Genomic DNA, 15820 nt, shown 5'->3' with positions numbered 1-15820 from the left:
TGTTGGATTTGGTGACCGGATTGGTGCTGGTGTCGGAGGCGCTTTTGATGCTGGTTGCGCGTAGTTGCCGGATTGCTCTCAGTTTGGACACGTTTTTGACAACTAACCTTTGAGAGGTTTTGGGTTGAAGATCTGCTGTTGATGATTTCAAAAGGCTTTTTATTATAATCTGAACACAAACATACTTCAATATTTGGATTGCTAAAATCGCAGATGAAAAGTCACACTAATTTAATTAATATTAAAAACTACATTCAAACAGTCTTTCATGCCTAAGGGTTAACGCAGTTGATCAAAAATATTTGTACAAGCTTCTAAACACGGATCAATGGCAAACCCGCTTCATTGAGGCATCGTAATGCGTACCTTAATCAACTCGCACTGTACCTAGGCGGCGCTCTAAATACTGTGCCGAATCTTCGAGGCCCGAAGCCTCAACCCTCGTCCTGGGCGGCAGATGATAAATCCCAGCCCCGGCTAAACACGGTAACGGTCTAAATATCATAACCTCATTTCGCAATCGATCTGCAATTGATCTGCCCCTCCCGAGCAGCGGAGGCCCCCCCCCCCCCCCCCCCCGGTCAACCGAAAGCGTGTGGCACGTTCTTTGCCCCGGCACGCGGCACTGGAAGAATCTGCACCCTGCGCACGAGAAGCTGGCACACGCTGCCAGCTCGAAACTGGAGCAAGCAGTGCGCATTTCCTTCTGGGACATGATCTTTCACGGCGTGACGGACATTTGCGTCAATGATGATTACTCAACGGCCACAGCGCTAACATGGCTGGGTTGACACATCTTCGGCTGGGCAAACATCCACCAAACAACACCCCCAACAGCTCAGCGGGTGGCTGAACTCTTGCGATTGTGAACCATGATTGACTGGCCGCTGGGCACTGGACGGGAGGAAAACGGAATGTTTGTTCTCGGCCACCTTTTGAGTAGCACCGAACACCGGCGTCGGAACGTTCGGTTTTTCTGTGTGTGTGGCCGTGCTGGCCGTGTGCTGTGAGCTTGGAAGTGAAATTGAAAGTCTAACTTGTTCTCCTGTCAACCGGCTGTTGGCGCTGAAGCCACCAGCCGTGCAAACAAACGGAGTAAGATCGATGACAGATTTGCTGCAAATGATTTACTAATTTACCTGCCCACGGCTGTACTGCAAGGCGTTGTTCTGTTGGGGAGGGTAAAAAGGCGAACAAAAAGCGCACGAAACAAACCCACCAACAGTGCACCAAGACTGTGACTGCGTTGAGAAACGCCTCATCTAGATAATGCTTTTTGCAGGGGATGCTGGGCAATATTGGAAACCTAAATGTTTGAGTTATTGTATGGCTCATGATGAAACACGCTGAACAAATCTCAGAACAAAATGCATTTGAGGACATGTTTCATATCGTCATATTGCGAGCTTTTTGAATTATTTTTATAATTGCATCATTTAAAATATTAAACCAGTCCGAATTGCACTGCAAATGCATTTTTACCCTCTTTGATCACACCAGATCGACCAGACCTCGTCTTGACGATCATGTAGCTCCGTCCTGTGTGGCGCGTAAAATGACGCGTTTTTCTATTTTACATTACGTACCTCCCTTCCTCCTCCACCGAACGAGACACAGAAACTCACACGCTCGAGATAGTTTAAATTAATTACAATTGCAAACGTCCACCACCATTACCGGCGAGGGTTTCACCTGGACGCCACCAGCAAACTCGCAGAACTCGTCTCGGCGTCCCGGCGACCAGCGATAGCGGTAATGAGATGTGCTCGCCCGGTGGTCCACCGATGAAGCTGTTAATTTGATGGGGTGAATTACACTGACCGATCGGGACCCCACCCCCGTACCTGACATGAGTCCCCCCGCGCAGCAGCTGGAAAATGCACCGGCGTGTGTTTAGTGCTCGATTTATTTGCTGCTATGCTGTACGATTTTATGTTTTGCTCTATATTGGAGCTCCGCTGTGCGCACGCAGAAACTGGTTTGATTTGATTAGTTCCTCGTGTACACAACTGCGCGCGGTTTTTTTTCTTCAACTTGCTCCCTGCTCCCTCTTGAGCGTTCAATTTCTGTCCGCAAGGTAATGTGAACGCGCGCATGTTCATAATACGATAATTAATAGCACTGTCAAAGCGGAGGTATTGATTGCGATTGCGCACCCAAAGGAGAGGTTGAGTGCGGAACGCGGGACTCCTCTCGACAAGTACCTCAACGACACAGGCTGTTGTAGCTGAAGCATTTAGCTAGAGTTGTTTTTTTCTTTCGTTTCCGTCTGCCCCAACGGAGCAAAAATAGTTTGTCACTTGATCGAGCGTGAAACAACATTATTGATCCGGGAGTTGGAAATGAGCAGGTCGCAGGTTTGCCCAGCGCCCGGACACCTTAATTAATCGAATCATAGTAAATCGACACTTGTTTTTTGCCATCCATGCGATCCATTGCTGGCGCTTCAAGCCCTTTCGCGATCGTTTGGTTGCGATAGGCGGGGTGGCGCTGCCAGGTGACGCTAAATCATTTCATCTTGTTGCATTCTCTGCGCTGCGCTGAAAAGATACAATTTCCTTCTAATGGATAAATTATGCACCAAATCATGCACACACAGCTCACCCTCCGGTACGATTGCCCCGTTTTGCCGACTCTGGGCCAACAAATTATCAACCGACATGCATCACGTGCCGATCGCAACCGGACCCATTGGAAGGGAGAGGACTGGGAGGCAGGCTGTATTTCAGCGCCATATCAAACTCAAGCTCTGACTCACCGCCGATCGCACCACACTTGATCGCAACTGGGGACGGCGGACATGGTGCGTTTCTTACAGACGGCAAACATTTTTCGCCGGAACCGGTAACAGCGGACCCTATTTGACAGGCAGTCGCGAGCGAGCGCACGGCGTAAAAACATGAATTCCAACACATTATGGCATTTCATCGATCGAACGGGGTGCCGAGGGTGGCTGCCACATTTCGCCCTGAAATCCTGGTGGCATATGTTAAATCAATAATTTAGATTCGTTTCTGATCGCTCCGGCCGTCAAGCGTGTTCTGTCCGGTGTCTTATATTTCCTGCTCCCTGTGTTGGTTCGTTTCTGTTTACAGAGGGGTGAAATAGTTTGCACCACCGATTGACCATAAAACTACACACACACACAGTAACATTTTATGACCTTTTGATTATATTTTGTTTGCCGCGTCTAAAAAAAACGAAAAAAAGTTCGTCGCTTTTGCACCCCCCAGCCGTAGAGTCTTTCGTTCTATTAGCGCCTAAAAACAATCCCTATAAAGAGCCGCCCTGGAACACAGGGGAGGGGAAGGTAGCGGGTGGTAATCTTGGGGCCCTCTCTAATGGTCACCGTAAAGTACCGTATCACTCTTTGACACCGTTACACCGAACGGGCGAGGACGCCGATTGCGCAAAACGCAAGTGCGCCGACTGAAACTAAGCGCCAACCAACGGCGAACGACGAACCTCTCCCTCGGATGCTGTGCGCCACTGTTTCACTCCCCAGCGGCTCAACAAGTCATTCATTAGGCAGCGATATCGGTCACAGCTGAAACGGTTGAGTGAGCGAAAAGCAGCGTAAAAAAGGAGTCAAAGAGCGAGTAGGATGGAATACCTCTCTAATGGGCCACACCAAAAAAAAAAAACGGAAAGAAAGGATGGAGTAGCGGGTGGAATAAAACGTCCACCCTCAACTGCGCGGCCACTCACAAAAAGTTGTCACCCAGATCAGGTTTCCTCTCCTCGATTAACAGGCAGAGAGTATGGTCCAGAAAGTGTGGCGCGCGTATTGCTGATATGGCCCTGCCATATCTCTTTCACTCCTTCTCGTTCTTTCTCTCTCTCTTTTTCTGTGTGTGTTTGAAGCAGCTTGAAACAAAAAAACCCACAAGCGCGAGCTAAACCGGGCAACCGAAAAACCGCTAGTAGCCAAATAAATTAAGCTTATTACCCTTTACCACTGACCACTGGCTGGGCGTCGTCCAAATCGGTGGCTCGGGCTGGCTGCCTAACTATGATCCTGATTGAAAATGAAGCAAAAAAAAAAAAACAAAATCACATCAACCCGCTCGAGCGCGTGCATTCACTTTGCGGAAAACCGCGAACAAGCCGCGAACAACACCAAATGAACGAACGGAAAAAAATGGAGAGAAAAAAAACCCACGACAAGGCGCTACAACACCCGCTACAACTGATTAGTAAACTGGTGCTAGTAGCCAAATCACAATTTTATTACTCACCCGGGCGAGACGTTTATGGGGATATTGTTTTTGTGTGTCACGCTGCTTTGCTTGCCTGGCTCAGGTGTTGCCGGACTCCGACTATTTCGTGATGTTCGTGTGTTCGTGGCTAATGAGGTAGATCGGGCAGCCACCGTTTGGTTAGGAGGCGAGTCCTGCTGTCTGATTAGGGTGCCTGGCCGGGCTCGCTGGTGCTGCTGCTGGTCGGGTTCACCCAAGTCTAATGATAGTAGAGCGAGGGTGTCTGTTTCCCCCCCGTGGTCAATGGTGGACACACTTTTCCGCCCCTGATTGATCCATTGATTGGTGACAGTTGTATGGAAATTATGATACCGGCAGCAGATCGGGAGACACATTCTAAAGGCTGTACAGTGAAGGACATGGCTGGCTGAATGGGAATGACCTGTGCAAGGGTGTTTGGAAAGTAAATACCAGAGCAGGGAGACTAATGTATGAGGTTATTTTGAAGGTTTTAAGGTTACTTTGAAGAGTGAAGCAAACGTTCGCTTTTCCTCTGACGTAGAGCCTGAATGTATGCAATCGTTGTACATGTAATATTATTCAAATAAAATGTTTTTTTTTTTACAGTAAAAATGCGCTTCAATGCACTTTCTTAATTGATTGATTGAAGACTTCCCACGAATTGGCAAACATACGCCATACAAATCATCGTGAATAGCGCTTACACTGACTCAATTTATTTCGCTCTCTCTCTTTCTACACCTACAGAGCAAACCAACAGCGCGCGGTGCAATTGCACATCGACCGTACGATGATCGATAACTGTGATCGCAGCACTCGCTCCGGTCGGCAGTTAGCAGTTTCCGCCCTCACATCACCATCAAAGACCAATCTCCCCCCCTTTCACGAACCTTGGTGGAAAGGGAGAACTCGGTGCGCCACATTATGCGCGAGGCGCTTTTGCGTACACAATCGAAACGAAAATAATCAATCGGGCAAAGAAAAACACGGCCAGTGCGCACTGGCAAGCCACGGCTTTTCACATGTTGTCTGGCTAATTCTGGCACCAAACCATTGCAATCGAAATCTGGTGCTCAATGGAATAATGGTGGGAGCCTGGTGGAGATCAACTGTGGACGCTGTCGTCGTCTGATGCCTTTGGGTGTGTACGTGTGCGGACAAATGCACCTTCCCTGTCGCCTACCGTTGCAGAGGGAACGCATTGAGGGTGCGTTTTGTGCGGTTAGATGCGAACTAGTTCCAGCGAACATTATGTGCTTTCTTCGCCGGCTCAAAAAGGGCACACGCTGCACAATTGCGTCGAATTGTGTCGAACCGGCGAACGAACGGACGATGACGATGACGACAAACGGTGGAAACAGTTTATTGCTGACATATTCAAATATGATCAATTTCTCGGTTACATAATTTCACATTTTCGCTATTGCAGTGCAGTTTTCCATTGCGTCTCGGAGACGGACGGACGATGCAAGCTTCCCCGACGCGCACACACACACCCGCCCGCCCCGGGTGTCGTAGAGGTAAATCGCTACAGGTTCGATTGCACCGGGCCAAACAGATGGATCGGCCCCGCTGCCAGCGGGAAAAAGGCTCATTATTTGCCCTGATTTATGATCCGATGTTCGCTGAGTGATTGAATAATTGACTGGAGTGCTGCCACCCGGACGCGTGGGATGGTTTCCTACACGGGAATCGGGGGCAAGGAAAGGAAAGACCCTGGGGAGAGAGAGAGCGCGCAATAGCAAATTGTGATGCTGGGGCTATGGAAAAGGGAGGCTGTAACGATTAGTGCGGTCGGTAATTTTACAAACCTCGATCGATGTTCGTACGTCATCGCGATAGGAGGAGGCCACAAATACACTTCGCCCGGCCAACGACGACGACGACGCCAGTTCGCGTTTTGCAACTTTGGCTGACAAATTTTCCACGACCACCGCATTTCGGACCACCGCGGGCGGCCGGCCGGTACGATCGTCCGGTGGCAGCACACACTCACTTCCAGCCCCCGGCACACTTAATTGAAACTGAAAAACCCGTTTCCCGATTGATATCTTCCCGACCCGTTCCCCAACCGGGCGCGTGTGGAAATGCGCTTCGAAAGCGTTTGCTCCCACCCAGGGGAGGGGGGGAGGATGTGTTTTCGTGTGGTTCGAGGGAACAGGTTGCTCTCGGCTTCCTAGACGCTCGAGGAGACGTTCGAGGCACCAACTCTGTTGCAGCGGGCGGCAAAAAAGTGGCGTACCGGGACCACCAGGGATCTCGCCCCGGGGGGAGATCAATTTTGGGTTCGACCGGACCGGGAGTAGTAGAAGCAGCCTCGGCAGCAGCAGCAGCAACACCAGCAGGGTAATCTAATTTTTCCTTTTAATTACCACTACAATATAATTAACCCGCTTATCTTTATTGGATCGCGACCGATTTGCTTTCAATTTGCAACTGGCGCCGGGCGCTGTGGCGACTTGCTAGTCGACGACGAACCCGGGCATGTTGCATTTGTGGTTGATATCGTGCCGAGAAAATGTGGTTAAAAATTTGCCACCATTGCCAAGGAGAGAGCGAGTGAGACATTCTAATCGCCTTCTTGGGTATGTGTGTGTGTGGAACGTGCGTTTGTGTGTGGAGCAAGGTGTGGTGGAACAAGTGGATCACGCGTACTGCACCCTATATCGCTTACCGAATGCAATAAATGCACCATTTATGTCGAATATCGTGAGTTATGATCGGAGTAATTAAAGGTTTGCGGCTGGTGTATGCTATGCAGAGCTTCGATTCATAGGGACTAATTGTTTGTAATTATAAATGACTAGTTTGCGGAACGTTTGCAGTTGTTAAGTCAAATTTAATAATTACGAAATTGATTGGAAATGAGGCGATTAGAGCAAGAGCGCATGTACCTCTGAGACGAAGAATATTCAAGTTGTAAGTTCTTGTTGTAAGATATTGAAGATTTAAAGGATCTTCGCTATCAATATAGACATGTTGAAGAGGAATAGAGAATAAGATCAAAGGATATTGCACACATTACTTGCAGAATACTCATCAAATTTATAGACACATCTAAACACTTAGCGTGAGCAGGATATTGTCTATAAAATATATTTTTGGAGATAATTCTGTAGCCAATCTTTCAAGACCAACAAGATAACAAGATCTTATAAATATTCCTTAAGAACGTAATAAAGACAAGTTTATTGAATATAAATGGACATTACGCAAGTTAAAAAATGACCATTTCAACCCACCACATCCACGCAGCATGTCCGAAAGCAATGTCCAAATACATTCCCTTTTGGGCATTGAACCTCAAGCTAGCGCTACTGATCCCATTTCTGTTGCTCATCGATCTCATCTTATCGATCACGCACATTTCAATCTCAGGCGCACCGACAGCATCAACCTGCTGCCATTCAGATTTAATGACCCCGTGGCCCTCATTCCCTCTGCACTCAGCCCAGCATCGCATCTTGTCTTCTCAACCTCAGACACCCATAACTACTTCCACAGATCATAAGCATGATAGCATTAGGCACAGAAGAGGTTCCCCCACAGACCCGTTCCTTTGCCGCTTGATTGCTCTATTACCAGTGTCCGATCTGACCCCACACGGTAGTCGCGGTAGACCAGAAGCGACTTGATCGATCTCCAAACCAGGACCCACTGCGCCACGATCATTAGTATCAGGCTCGCCGATACCGTTCGCCGGCGTGACTATCGAACTTATCGCCTCCCAGCATCGTTCAATCAAAAAAAGTCAACTGTTTACATACACATACACACACAGACAGCATATCGATCGTTTGGAGAGGCTCACACCGTACGGTCCCCACATGGAGACACACTTATTTTGACAAAACGCCACCCTAAACAGCGGCCACCCCACCGTGAGGCGTGAATTTGATCGAGCACCCCTATTCTCCGGGCTGTCTTCGGTAGCTCATGCCAACCCTTCCTCTTCCAGCCAGTTCCTTCCTTCCTTTCCCGCCACCGTATCGTAGAAACGCTTGGTAATAAATCAGCCAACTTCACCTTTTTGACATTTGCCCAAAAAAAAAAAAACAAACACCAGCACCGGGAGGCGCGCCCAAAACGCAGCACAGTTAGCACTGCTTCCTAAGCCTGCACGCTTCTTCCACTGTTGTTGTTGCGATAGATCTTGACCACCGGAGAAGCTGAGGCCGAAAGAACAACCTCCCATTGCTCGTGCCGGTGCGCGCGAGTGTGAGCATGATTAATGATCTTTCCTCAGCGCTTTGACATGTGTTTCGCTACACTTGCACTTTAGGCGCGCGCGCCAGACTCCTTCCGTCCAACCCGGTTAAGCTTCTGGCCGTGGTGGTTCGATTGATTGTTTAATTGCTTTTGCGAGCCTGAGCCCCAACAACGGCTGCCGGCGGAAGTGATCGGGAGCGTTTTATTGGGTCGCTTTGATCCGATTCGGTATGTATGCACCGTTCTGGCACGAATCTCAATCATCTTCCTGGTAGGTGGGCTCGTGCGGAAGGCTAAGGAACTGTGACTGTGTTCTAATGTCAAACCTTGCGAGAACTGTGCGGGGTGTGTGCCAAACCCATCTTAATCCGCCACAATGGGTGCACAACGGTAAAGGTTATTTGTAGCACTGGCCTTGAGGGAGTTGCATATCCTGGTAGTTGCCCAGCTGGAGAATGGCCAGGTGTCACACAACTCTCCGCCAAGTAACGAACACGTTAAGGGCGGTTTAATGCGTACTGCTTGCCGCTTTCTATCTTCTGCCGATCGCCACGAATGGGGGAGTTGCCGAGATGCATGTTTCATTTCACACCACTATCGCCGTTTTTTTTTTGTTGCAACGAGTAGATCAATGTGAGAAGGTGATAGTTGGACACCTGGCTCCGGCACTTGAGCGCGATCTTGCGGCACGATCCTTTTTCCAAGAGATATACAGCACCAATGGAGAGCGTAGGTACTGTTTGTGGCCCGTTCAAACTTATCTGGTGTACTTCAATCTGTTCGGATTTAAATGCTGCATGCTCGTAACGTACGCACGGCTTTGATTTTGCCATAATTTCCAGTCTTCAAGTAGTTGGAGGTTTGCTTATCTTGGTAATATAAATGAAAAAGTGTATGAAGTGGATACAGAGCTTACATTATGGATGGTTGATCTTCTGTAGATGGAAATGCGAATGAGACTGACTTAAAAGCCTCCTAAATCCTCTCAATAATGCATCTATTCTGAAGAAGTACAAACGATCCTATTGAGTCTAAGTTGTTGCAGATTGGACATGAGTCACTCACCCATCAAGCAGGTTCTCCGAAGCCTAATATCCACTGCAATACTCTCCCCCTGTTTTACAAGTGCGCCCTCCGCAGCGGTAGCGGTTTGACCCGATACGCAATAAAGTAGTTCTAATAACCCCCATGCACCCACACCGGCCAAACGCCAGCACCGAGAACGAGCGGAGCCCAAACGGCGGGGTGGAAAACAGTGTGTGTGCTGTCTAGTTGTTGTCTAATAAAAATCCGTCGATTGCACAATCGCCACCAAACGGTCTGCAGCTGCTGGCAGCAAACGGCAGCATTCGAAAGGTGCAAGTGATAACTACGGACAGCCCTGTGCCCCTGTGCCCGTCCCATCATCGCCCCCCTGCTGTGCCATGTCGCTGACGGTTCAAACAAACTGCTCAATCAAACGCGGGGCGTCCATAGCGAGTGGACAGCGGCTCCCTGAAACGGCACGGGTGATGAGGTACTATTTGTAGGGAAACCAGAACAGCATGCATGCATCATTAGCGGCAAACATGTCGATAGAAGCGTGTGTGTGTGTGTGTGTATGGATGTTGGGGAGCCGCCCGATGCCCCGATAGCATAAGTAGGCAATCGAAGCGTGGTAGCGGCCGCGTCCAATAGCGCACACGCGGCCTCACGCGGGGCAGCTGGCCAAATAATATTCAACAGGCAGCAGGCGGCAGGCTTGACCGGCTGACCAGCCACACGCTGCCTGTGTGCCGCTGCGCTATCGGGTCGTTACTTTCACGCCCGTCTCGTGCCGCCTGTCAACTGTCCCGGTTTGTGCGGTGCGTACTCCCGTAATCCCGGCCGCTGCGAGATAGTCGCGCATACGCGCCGTATCGTTTTCTTGCCATTTTTCCACTCGATCAGCGTTGGCACACACAGTATCGATTAAGATCTTCGGGCGAACGCATTTGCGGATATATATAAATCGGCGTTTGGGGCGGTTTAGGACCGACAAACGCGCACACACACACACGTGGACACGCTGGGTTGACCTGCTAAGTAAATAGCGCACTAATCGGACCCCAGCTCGGGGTCTCCGTATCAATCAAACCCATTCTACTCCATTTAGCGTGTGTCGGTGACGTCTAAGGCCGCTTACGAGATCTAAACTATATCCCCCCCGGTTTGCTGAAATGGTTGCGTTCTTTATCGGGTGTCCTTTTCCGATGAGGGGGAAATAGGAAAACCCGTACAATTTCGCCCCCCTTGTGCCCTATGTTACGGAGTTTGTGTGCGGCAAACGCGCGAACCGCAATAAACCTGTTTTATGCTTGCTTTCCAAGCGGTTACCAAGCCGACCGTCACGCATAAATAGACGCTAAAGACGCCGTTTGTGGAGCATGAGGTAATCACGGAGAGGAGGAGGGAGCAGAAATATGTTCCAGGAATCGGCACAACCACGTGGAACGTCAGGGAAAAAAGGGGTGTTGCTTACCGGGTTGGTTCGCTTATCTTCGAGCTCGGTGCAGCCGGTCGGGAAGAACCCCATCGTTCTAAAGATTTATTGACAACCCCATCGATGGACCCGAAAGGCTTCTCACTGACACGCCTTTTGTGGTTGGAAGATATATTTTTAAAAACTGAAGAAATCATAAACATTTGTAACACTTTCCTCGAATACAAAACCCCTATCAACGTTGTGGGGGCTGCGTGGAAAAACTCAAACTGGCTATTGATTTATCACCCGGCCAAGGTGTACACTTTGTCTAATAACTCATCAAGCAACGGCGTCAAAACGATTTTACCGCACACACACAAATTGAGTGCAAGTTTTGTAGGTCTCTCCCTCCGTGTTGGAAAACTCAGTGACAGCTACTCCGGTGACGCATCGCATGCTACGATGCCTACTCGTCCTACTTCCGATTTTTGTTTTTTTTTCGGGAAAGTCTACCAACGGCTCTTTGCTGCGTCTGACATGGTCACCCATTTGCCCCGAGTGTGCGGTGTGGCAAATGTGTGTTTGCCCATATCGAGGGCAGCCTAACACGTTACCCTAGCCACCGGCTCATAGTAACCCGGGCGGACGAGTTGCGGGCGTGTAAACAAACTATTAAAGTCTCAGCAAGCGGAGGCAACACCAGTTCAGTTCGTGTTGTTCCATCGGTGTGACGAGTGGTTTGCAGTGACGTTGTTTGTGTGTGTGCATCTCACACTCGGTGTCTAAAATGGCCAACAAAGCGGCCGTAACGTTCGAGAAGCCCCTGCAGCATCTCAGCCTAGCCGATTGGCACTCCCGGCTGACGCAGCTGAAGAACGTCGCCTACACGCAGCGCTCGGACGCGTTCGAGCTGCGCCATTCGGCACGCAATCTGCGGAACGAAACCCGCATCCAGACGCACTGGGACACGTACCACAACAATGACCGGCTGTCGGATCGGGTCGCCGAGCTGGACCGCTGGCGGGAGAAGATGCGCATCATGCTGGGGCGCGTGGTAGACGAAATCCAGGCGCTGCGGGAGGAAAAGTCCAGCACCGAGCGCGACCTGGACGGGCACATTACGCCGCTGACGGTGGTGACGGAGTGCATCGGGATGCGGGACTGCCGGCTCGGGTCGGAGCTAACGTACGACGAGGGCGACACCGAGCTGAAGAACGAGCTGTGCATCGTGGAGAACAATCAGCGGCTGCTGCGCGACCAAAACCAGGCCGCCTGGGAGCAGCTGAACCGGCTGCAGGAGGTCAAGTTCAAGCTCGAGCTCGATCTGACCGATAAGGACGAGGCGCAGGCGATCGATGCGCACCAGCTGCAGGTGGACCAGCACTGCGGGGACGTGTCGTTCAAGACGGATCCGACGCGGGTCCCGCGCGAGTGAGTATTTAGCCTGCGCGGCATCGTAGACAGTTGATCGAATCGTCGCCCGCCTCTTTTATCTCTACTTGCAGCTCCTGTACGTACGGCAACTGGCTGGAGTACTGCGAGGAGCTGGTGGCGCTCACCGAGAACACGCTGGCCGATTCCTTCTCCATCCGCGAGTCGCTGTTTGCGACGCGTGAGAAAGCGCGCAACATTCTGCGCGCCCAGCAGGACCGCACGGCCCATACGCTGCGCAAGCGAATCTTCGAAACGCAGCGCGCCCGGAACGAGCTCGAGTATCAGCTCGGCAAGGTGTGTGTGGTGTCTTCAGGCCCAGCTCCAGCCGCTTTTTCCAGCAACACTAACGCAATCCCTTCTTATTTCACACAGATGAAGGAAGAGATGGCCAAATGTCTTCAGGAGATCGAAACGCTCGAGCGAGCGCACGACCAAAAGACGGAAGCGCTCAAGGTGGTGGAAACGCGCCTGGAAAACCGTGCCCAGCGCTCCGGCATGGAGCTGTGCATCGACGAGTCGTACCACGGGCTGTGCGACGAGGTGCAGAAGCTGCGCGACACGATCAAAACGCTGCGCGCCAAGATCGACGCCACCAAGACGACGTACAACTCGCTGCGGGATCACGCGAACAAGATCGATCAGGATCTGCAGAATAAGCAGCACTCGCTGATGACCGACATCCGGGCGCTGGATCTGCGCGGCCGGCTCAAGACGGGCGAGTTTGGCGGGCTGCCGACGCAAACCGACCGCAACATCCATCTGTCCCGCGTGGAGGACGAAATTCCCAAGACATAAATGGTGTCCCCCTAGGGGCTCGAAAACACCAGCCAGCTCACCCCATCCCCCCCCCCCCCGCCCCCCCCCCCCCCCCCCCCCCCCCCCCAAGTGCAAAAGGGTATATCATCGAAAATTATTACGTGAGAGAAAATTGGAAGCAATCAATATGATTATCACCACTGACCACTGGCACTCAATATAGTTGTTAGTCAGTGTGTGTGTTTGTGTGGTTTGGCGCGATCGCTCGTTACGCTTTTCACACTTTGCGCTGTGCGCCCGCGTTTTCCCTTTCACCGGTGAGCGCGCACACCAGCCTTCTCCTCCGTCTTCTACTGCACCACTGCACCACGTGAAAGTGAAGTTTGTTTTGCGCACCTGAAGTCGACAGCAATAAACAAAATAGAAATAAAGCTCCGTGCATAACCGCTTCAGCACGGCGTAGCGCGCACACACATGGCTGCTCGAGCTGCTGAATTTGACAGCGTACAACCGCTTGGCACTATCTAGTGTTAGTAGAGTTAGCACACAGCCGCAGCTAAATAAAATCACGTTTTCTTTTACATCCCAGCTTCGGTAGCGGGTCAGGGTGTGTTTTTTTCCCCAAGATACTCGTTCCGAAATGGTTAGGTAGTTTTGTGTGTGTTTTTCTCTCTCTCTATGCAGAACCTCGATTTATAGCCAAATTCTATGAGTTATTGGTTTTCCGACGGGAACGGGAAAAATAAGTTGTTAGTGCAACGTTTGGCGCCTTTTAATGTGCTCATGTTCAACTCTGTCAGCTATGGTGTATGATCGATTTGGAAAGGGTTTGAAAAAAGGGAGCCCGAGGTTTGCTTTAGATTTATTGGGTGAGGTTTTAGTTGGATTACCAGAGTGATACTGTGTAGTAGGTTTGGTGGTAAAGGAAACGTTTTAAGCCATTGTATCGTTGTACCATTTGCCACATTGAAGGCACAAACTATCCACGAATTAGTCAGATTTGCATGGAGCTGTTATCATTTAAACTTATAATTTATGTTTGATAAGCCTATTGCAGTCCGTCGTTTCGACTAAAGTGAAGAAAACATATCAGGCAATAATCGGTTCGGTTTGATTTTTTTCAACATCATTTAAACACCTTCACGTGTTGATAAATTCACCCCACTGCGACAGTATGCCACCGTGTCTAAGGGAATGTGTCTCCCGCAGGAAGGGGTTGTAATTTTGCACCTTTCACGTACGCCAGTGTATTTGGTCCTGGAGCGCGTTTGCATACACTTTATCATCCGTGTAGACAAACATCCGGTTAATGGTATGGTGTATCAGCACGTCGAAGGGCAAACAAATAACAGCAGCAGCCTCAGTAATAATAAAAAAAAAACAACTCCCCGATCCAAACCCCAGTTTGGAGTTTGTAAAAATACTTGACACAAGACTTGTGCGGCAGGGTTTGCCGTTTTCCTACCAGCGACACTTGGCGCACAGCATAAAGACGCTCTTTCATGTTTGGGGCCCGTTTCGGTGCAGGAAGCCGGTGGTGTTTGTGTGTGATTATGAATATGCTTTCGGGATCGTGTTGAATTTGCATGCCGTGATGGGCAACATTGTAGCCGTGTTTAAATGCTGAACGTTGACATTGAATTTTGGTTGGTTGGGGTTTGGGCGTTTGCTTGGAGCTGTTTTGAAGAAGAATTCACATTTTAAAACAAACTTCAATGTAATGATCGTCAGGTAGTGTACCCGTTTACTATCATGTCATGTCTATTCTTGTACAAACATAAAGCATACATTATATAGTCCAGCACGCTAACTATGAGCTCAAAATGTACTTCTCAGTAACATAGATTTGCGAAATGATTCACACTACCGCTTCCTCTAATTGCTTTGCTCTAATCTACATATGCATAGTTCAGCGGGTGGTTTTATTGAATCTTCACTGTTTAATCTTCCAAAGTTAAAAACCAACATGCATGTTTAAGACCGCATGATTCATTCTCCGGCAAACGAAAATCCACTTCAAGCTGATCCAAAAACATACCAACATTTTAAAAAACGCTAGAGCGTGTATTTGCTCCAACGTGACGTATGCCCTTACTGCGAATGCGTACTTGTGGTCAGAAATAAACGCCAGCTGATAACCGTGGACAAGCAGTGTTTATGTATATATCGAGGTAGAACCTCGCTGTCTGTTTGATCTCCCAAAAAGGAACTCTATGAATCATACGTTTAATTCTGCATCTGGATTTATAATTATATTTATGGTCGTCGCTCTGCGATAAACGATCGATATTTGGGGTTGATAAACATATCCCAGATTAGTTTTGGATTTATCAAAAAGGATCTAAAATCAGTGACAGTGACTCAACGATTTTGTACGCCGTATTTCTAGTGAACTAAGCGTCCCATTCCGGCAATGATGTACCGAGTGAGCCAATTCATCCCATGATCGATGATCGGTATGTTACTTTGGAAACTATCAAACCACATCCCAGGCTATAATGTACGGCGCTCGGTTTCATTCAGTTTCTTTTTTTTACATCAAACCATAAAGAACGACACATTTCACTGGCTGAATACCGAGAGGATCTGGTTCTCGTTAGCACGTACGTGCACTTGCTTGCGTAGCCTGCTTGCCATTCAATTGATCCGCTGCACCTTTCAGGAATCCTACGGAGAAAAAAAACCTGCAATTCCAACCCAAAAACTACAAACACAATCCACACAATCCATTCACCGGCGGGTCCATTCCAGAAAACCT

The 15820-nt window shown here is 49.5% G+C and overlaps 1 protein-coding gene across 1 annotated transcript; it reads left to right on the top strand.

The window, feature by feature from the left end:
- The first annotated feature begins 11381 nt into the window (after positions 1-11381).
- On the top strand, positions 11382-13189 carry LOC120959610 (tektin-2). Its single transcript, XM_040383110.2, has 3 exons — positions 11382-12303; positions 12378-12600; positions 12679-13189. Exons 1-3 carry the CDS (start codon positions 11660-11662, stop codon positions 13099-13101), a joined length of 1290 nt encoding a protein of 429 aa, XP_040239044.1. The 5' UTR covers positions 11382-11659; the 3' UTR covers positions 13102-13189.
- Positions 13190-15820: the final 2631 nt, after the last annotated feature.

The sequence above is a fragment of the Anopheles coluzzii genome, chromosome 3 (genome assembly GCF_943734685.1).
Source record: "Anopheles coluzzii chromosome 3, AcolN3, whole genome shotgun sequence".
In the NCBI taxonomy this organism is placed as follows: domain Eukaryota; kingdom Metazoa; phylum Arthropoda; class Insecta; order Diptera; family Culicidae; genus Anopheles; species Anopheles coluzzii.
The sequence above is the reverse complement of the archived record's forward strand: the minus strand, read 5'-3'. Positions and strand labels throughout refer to the sequence as shown.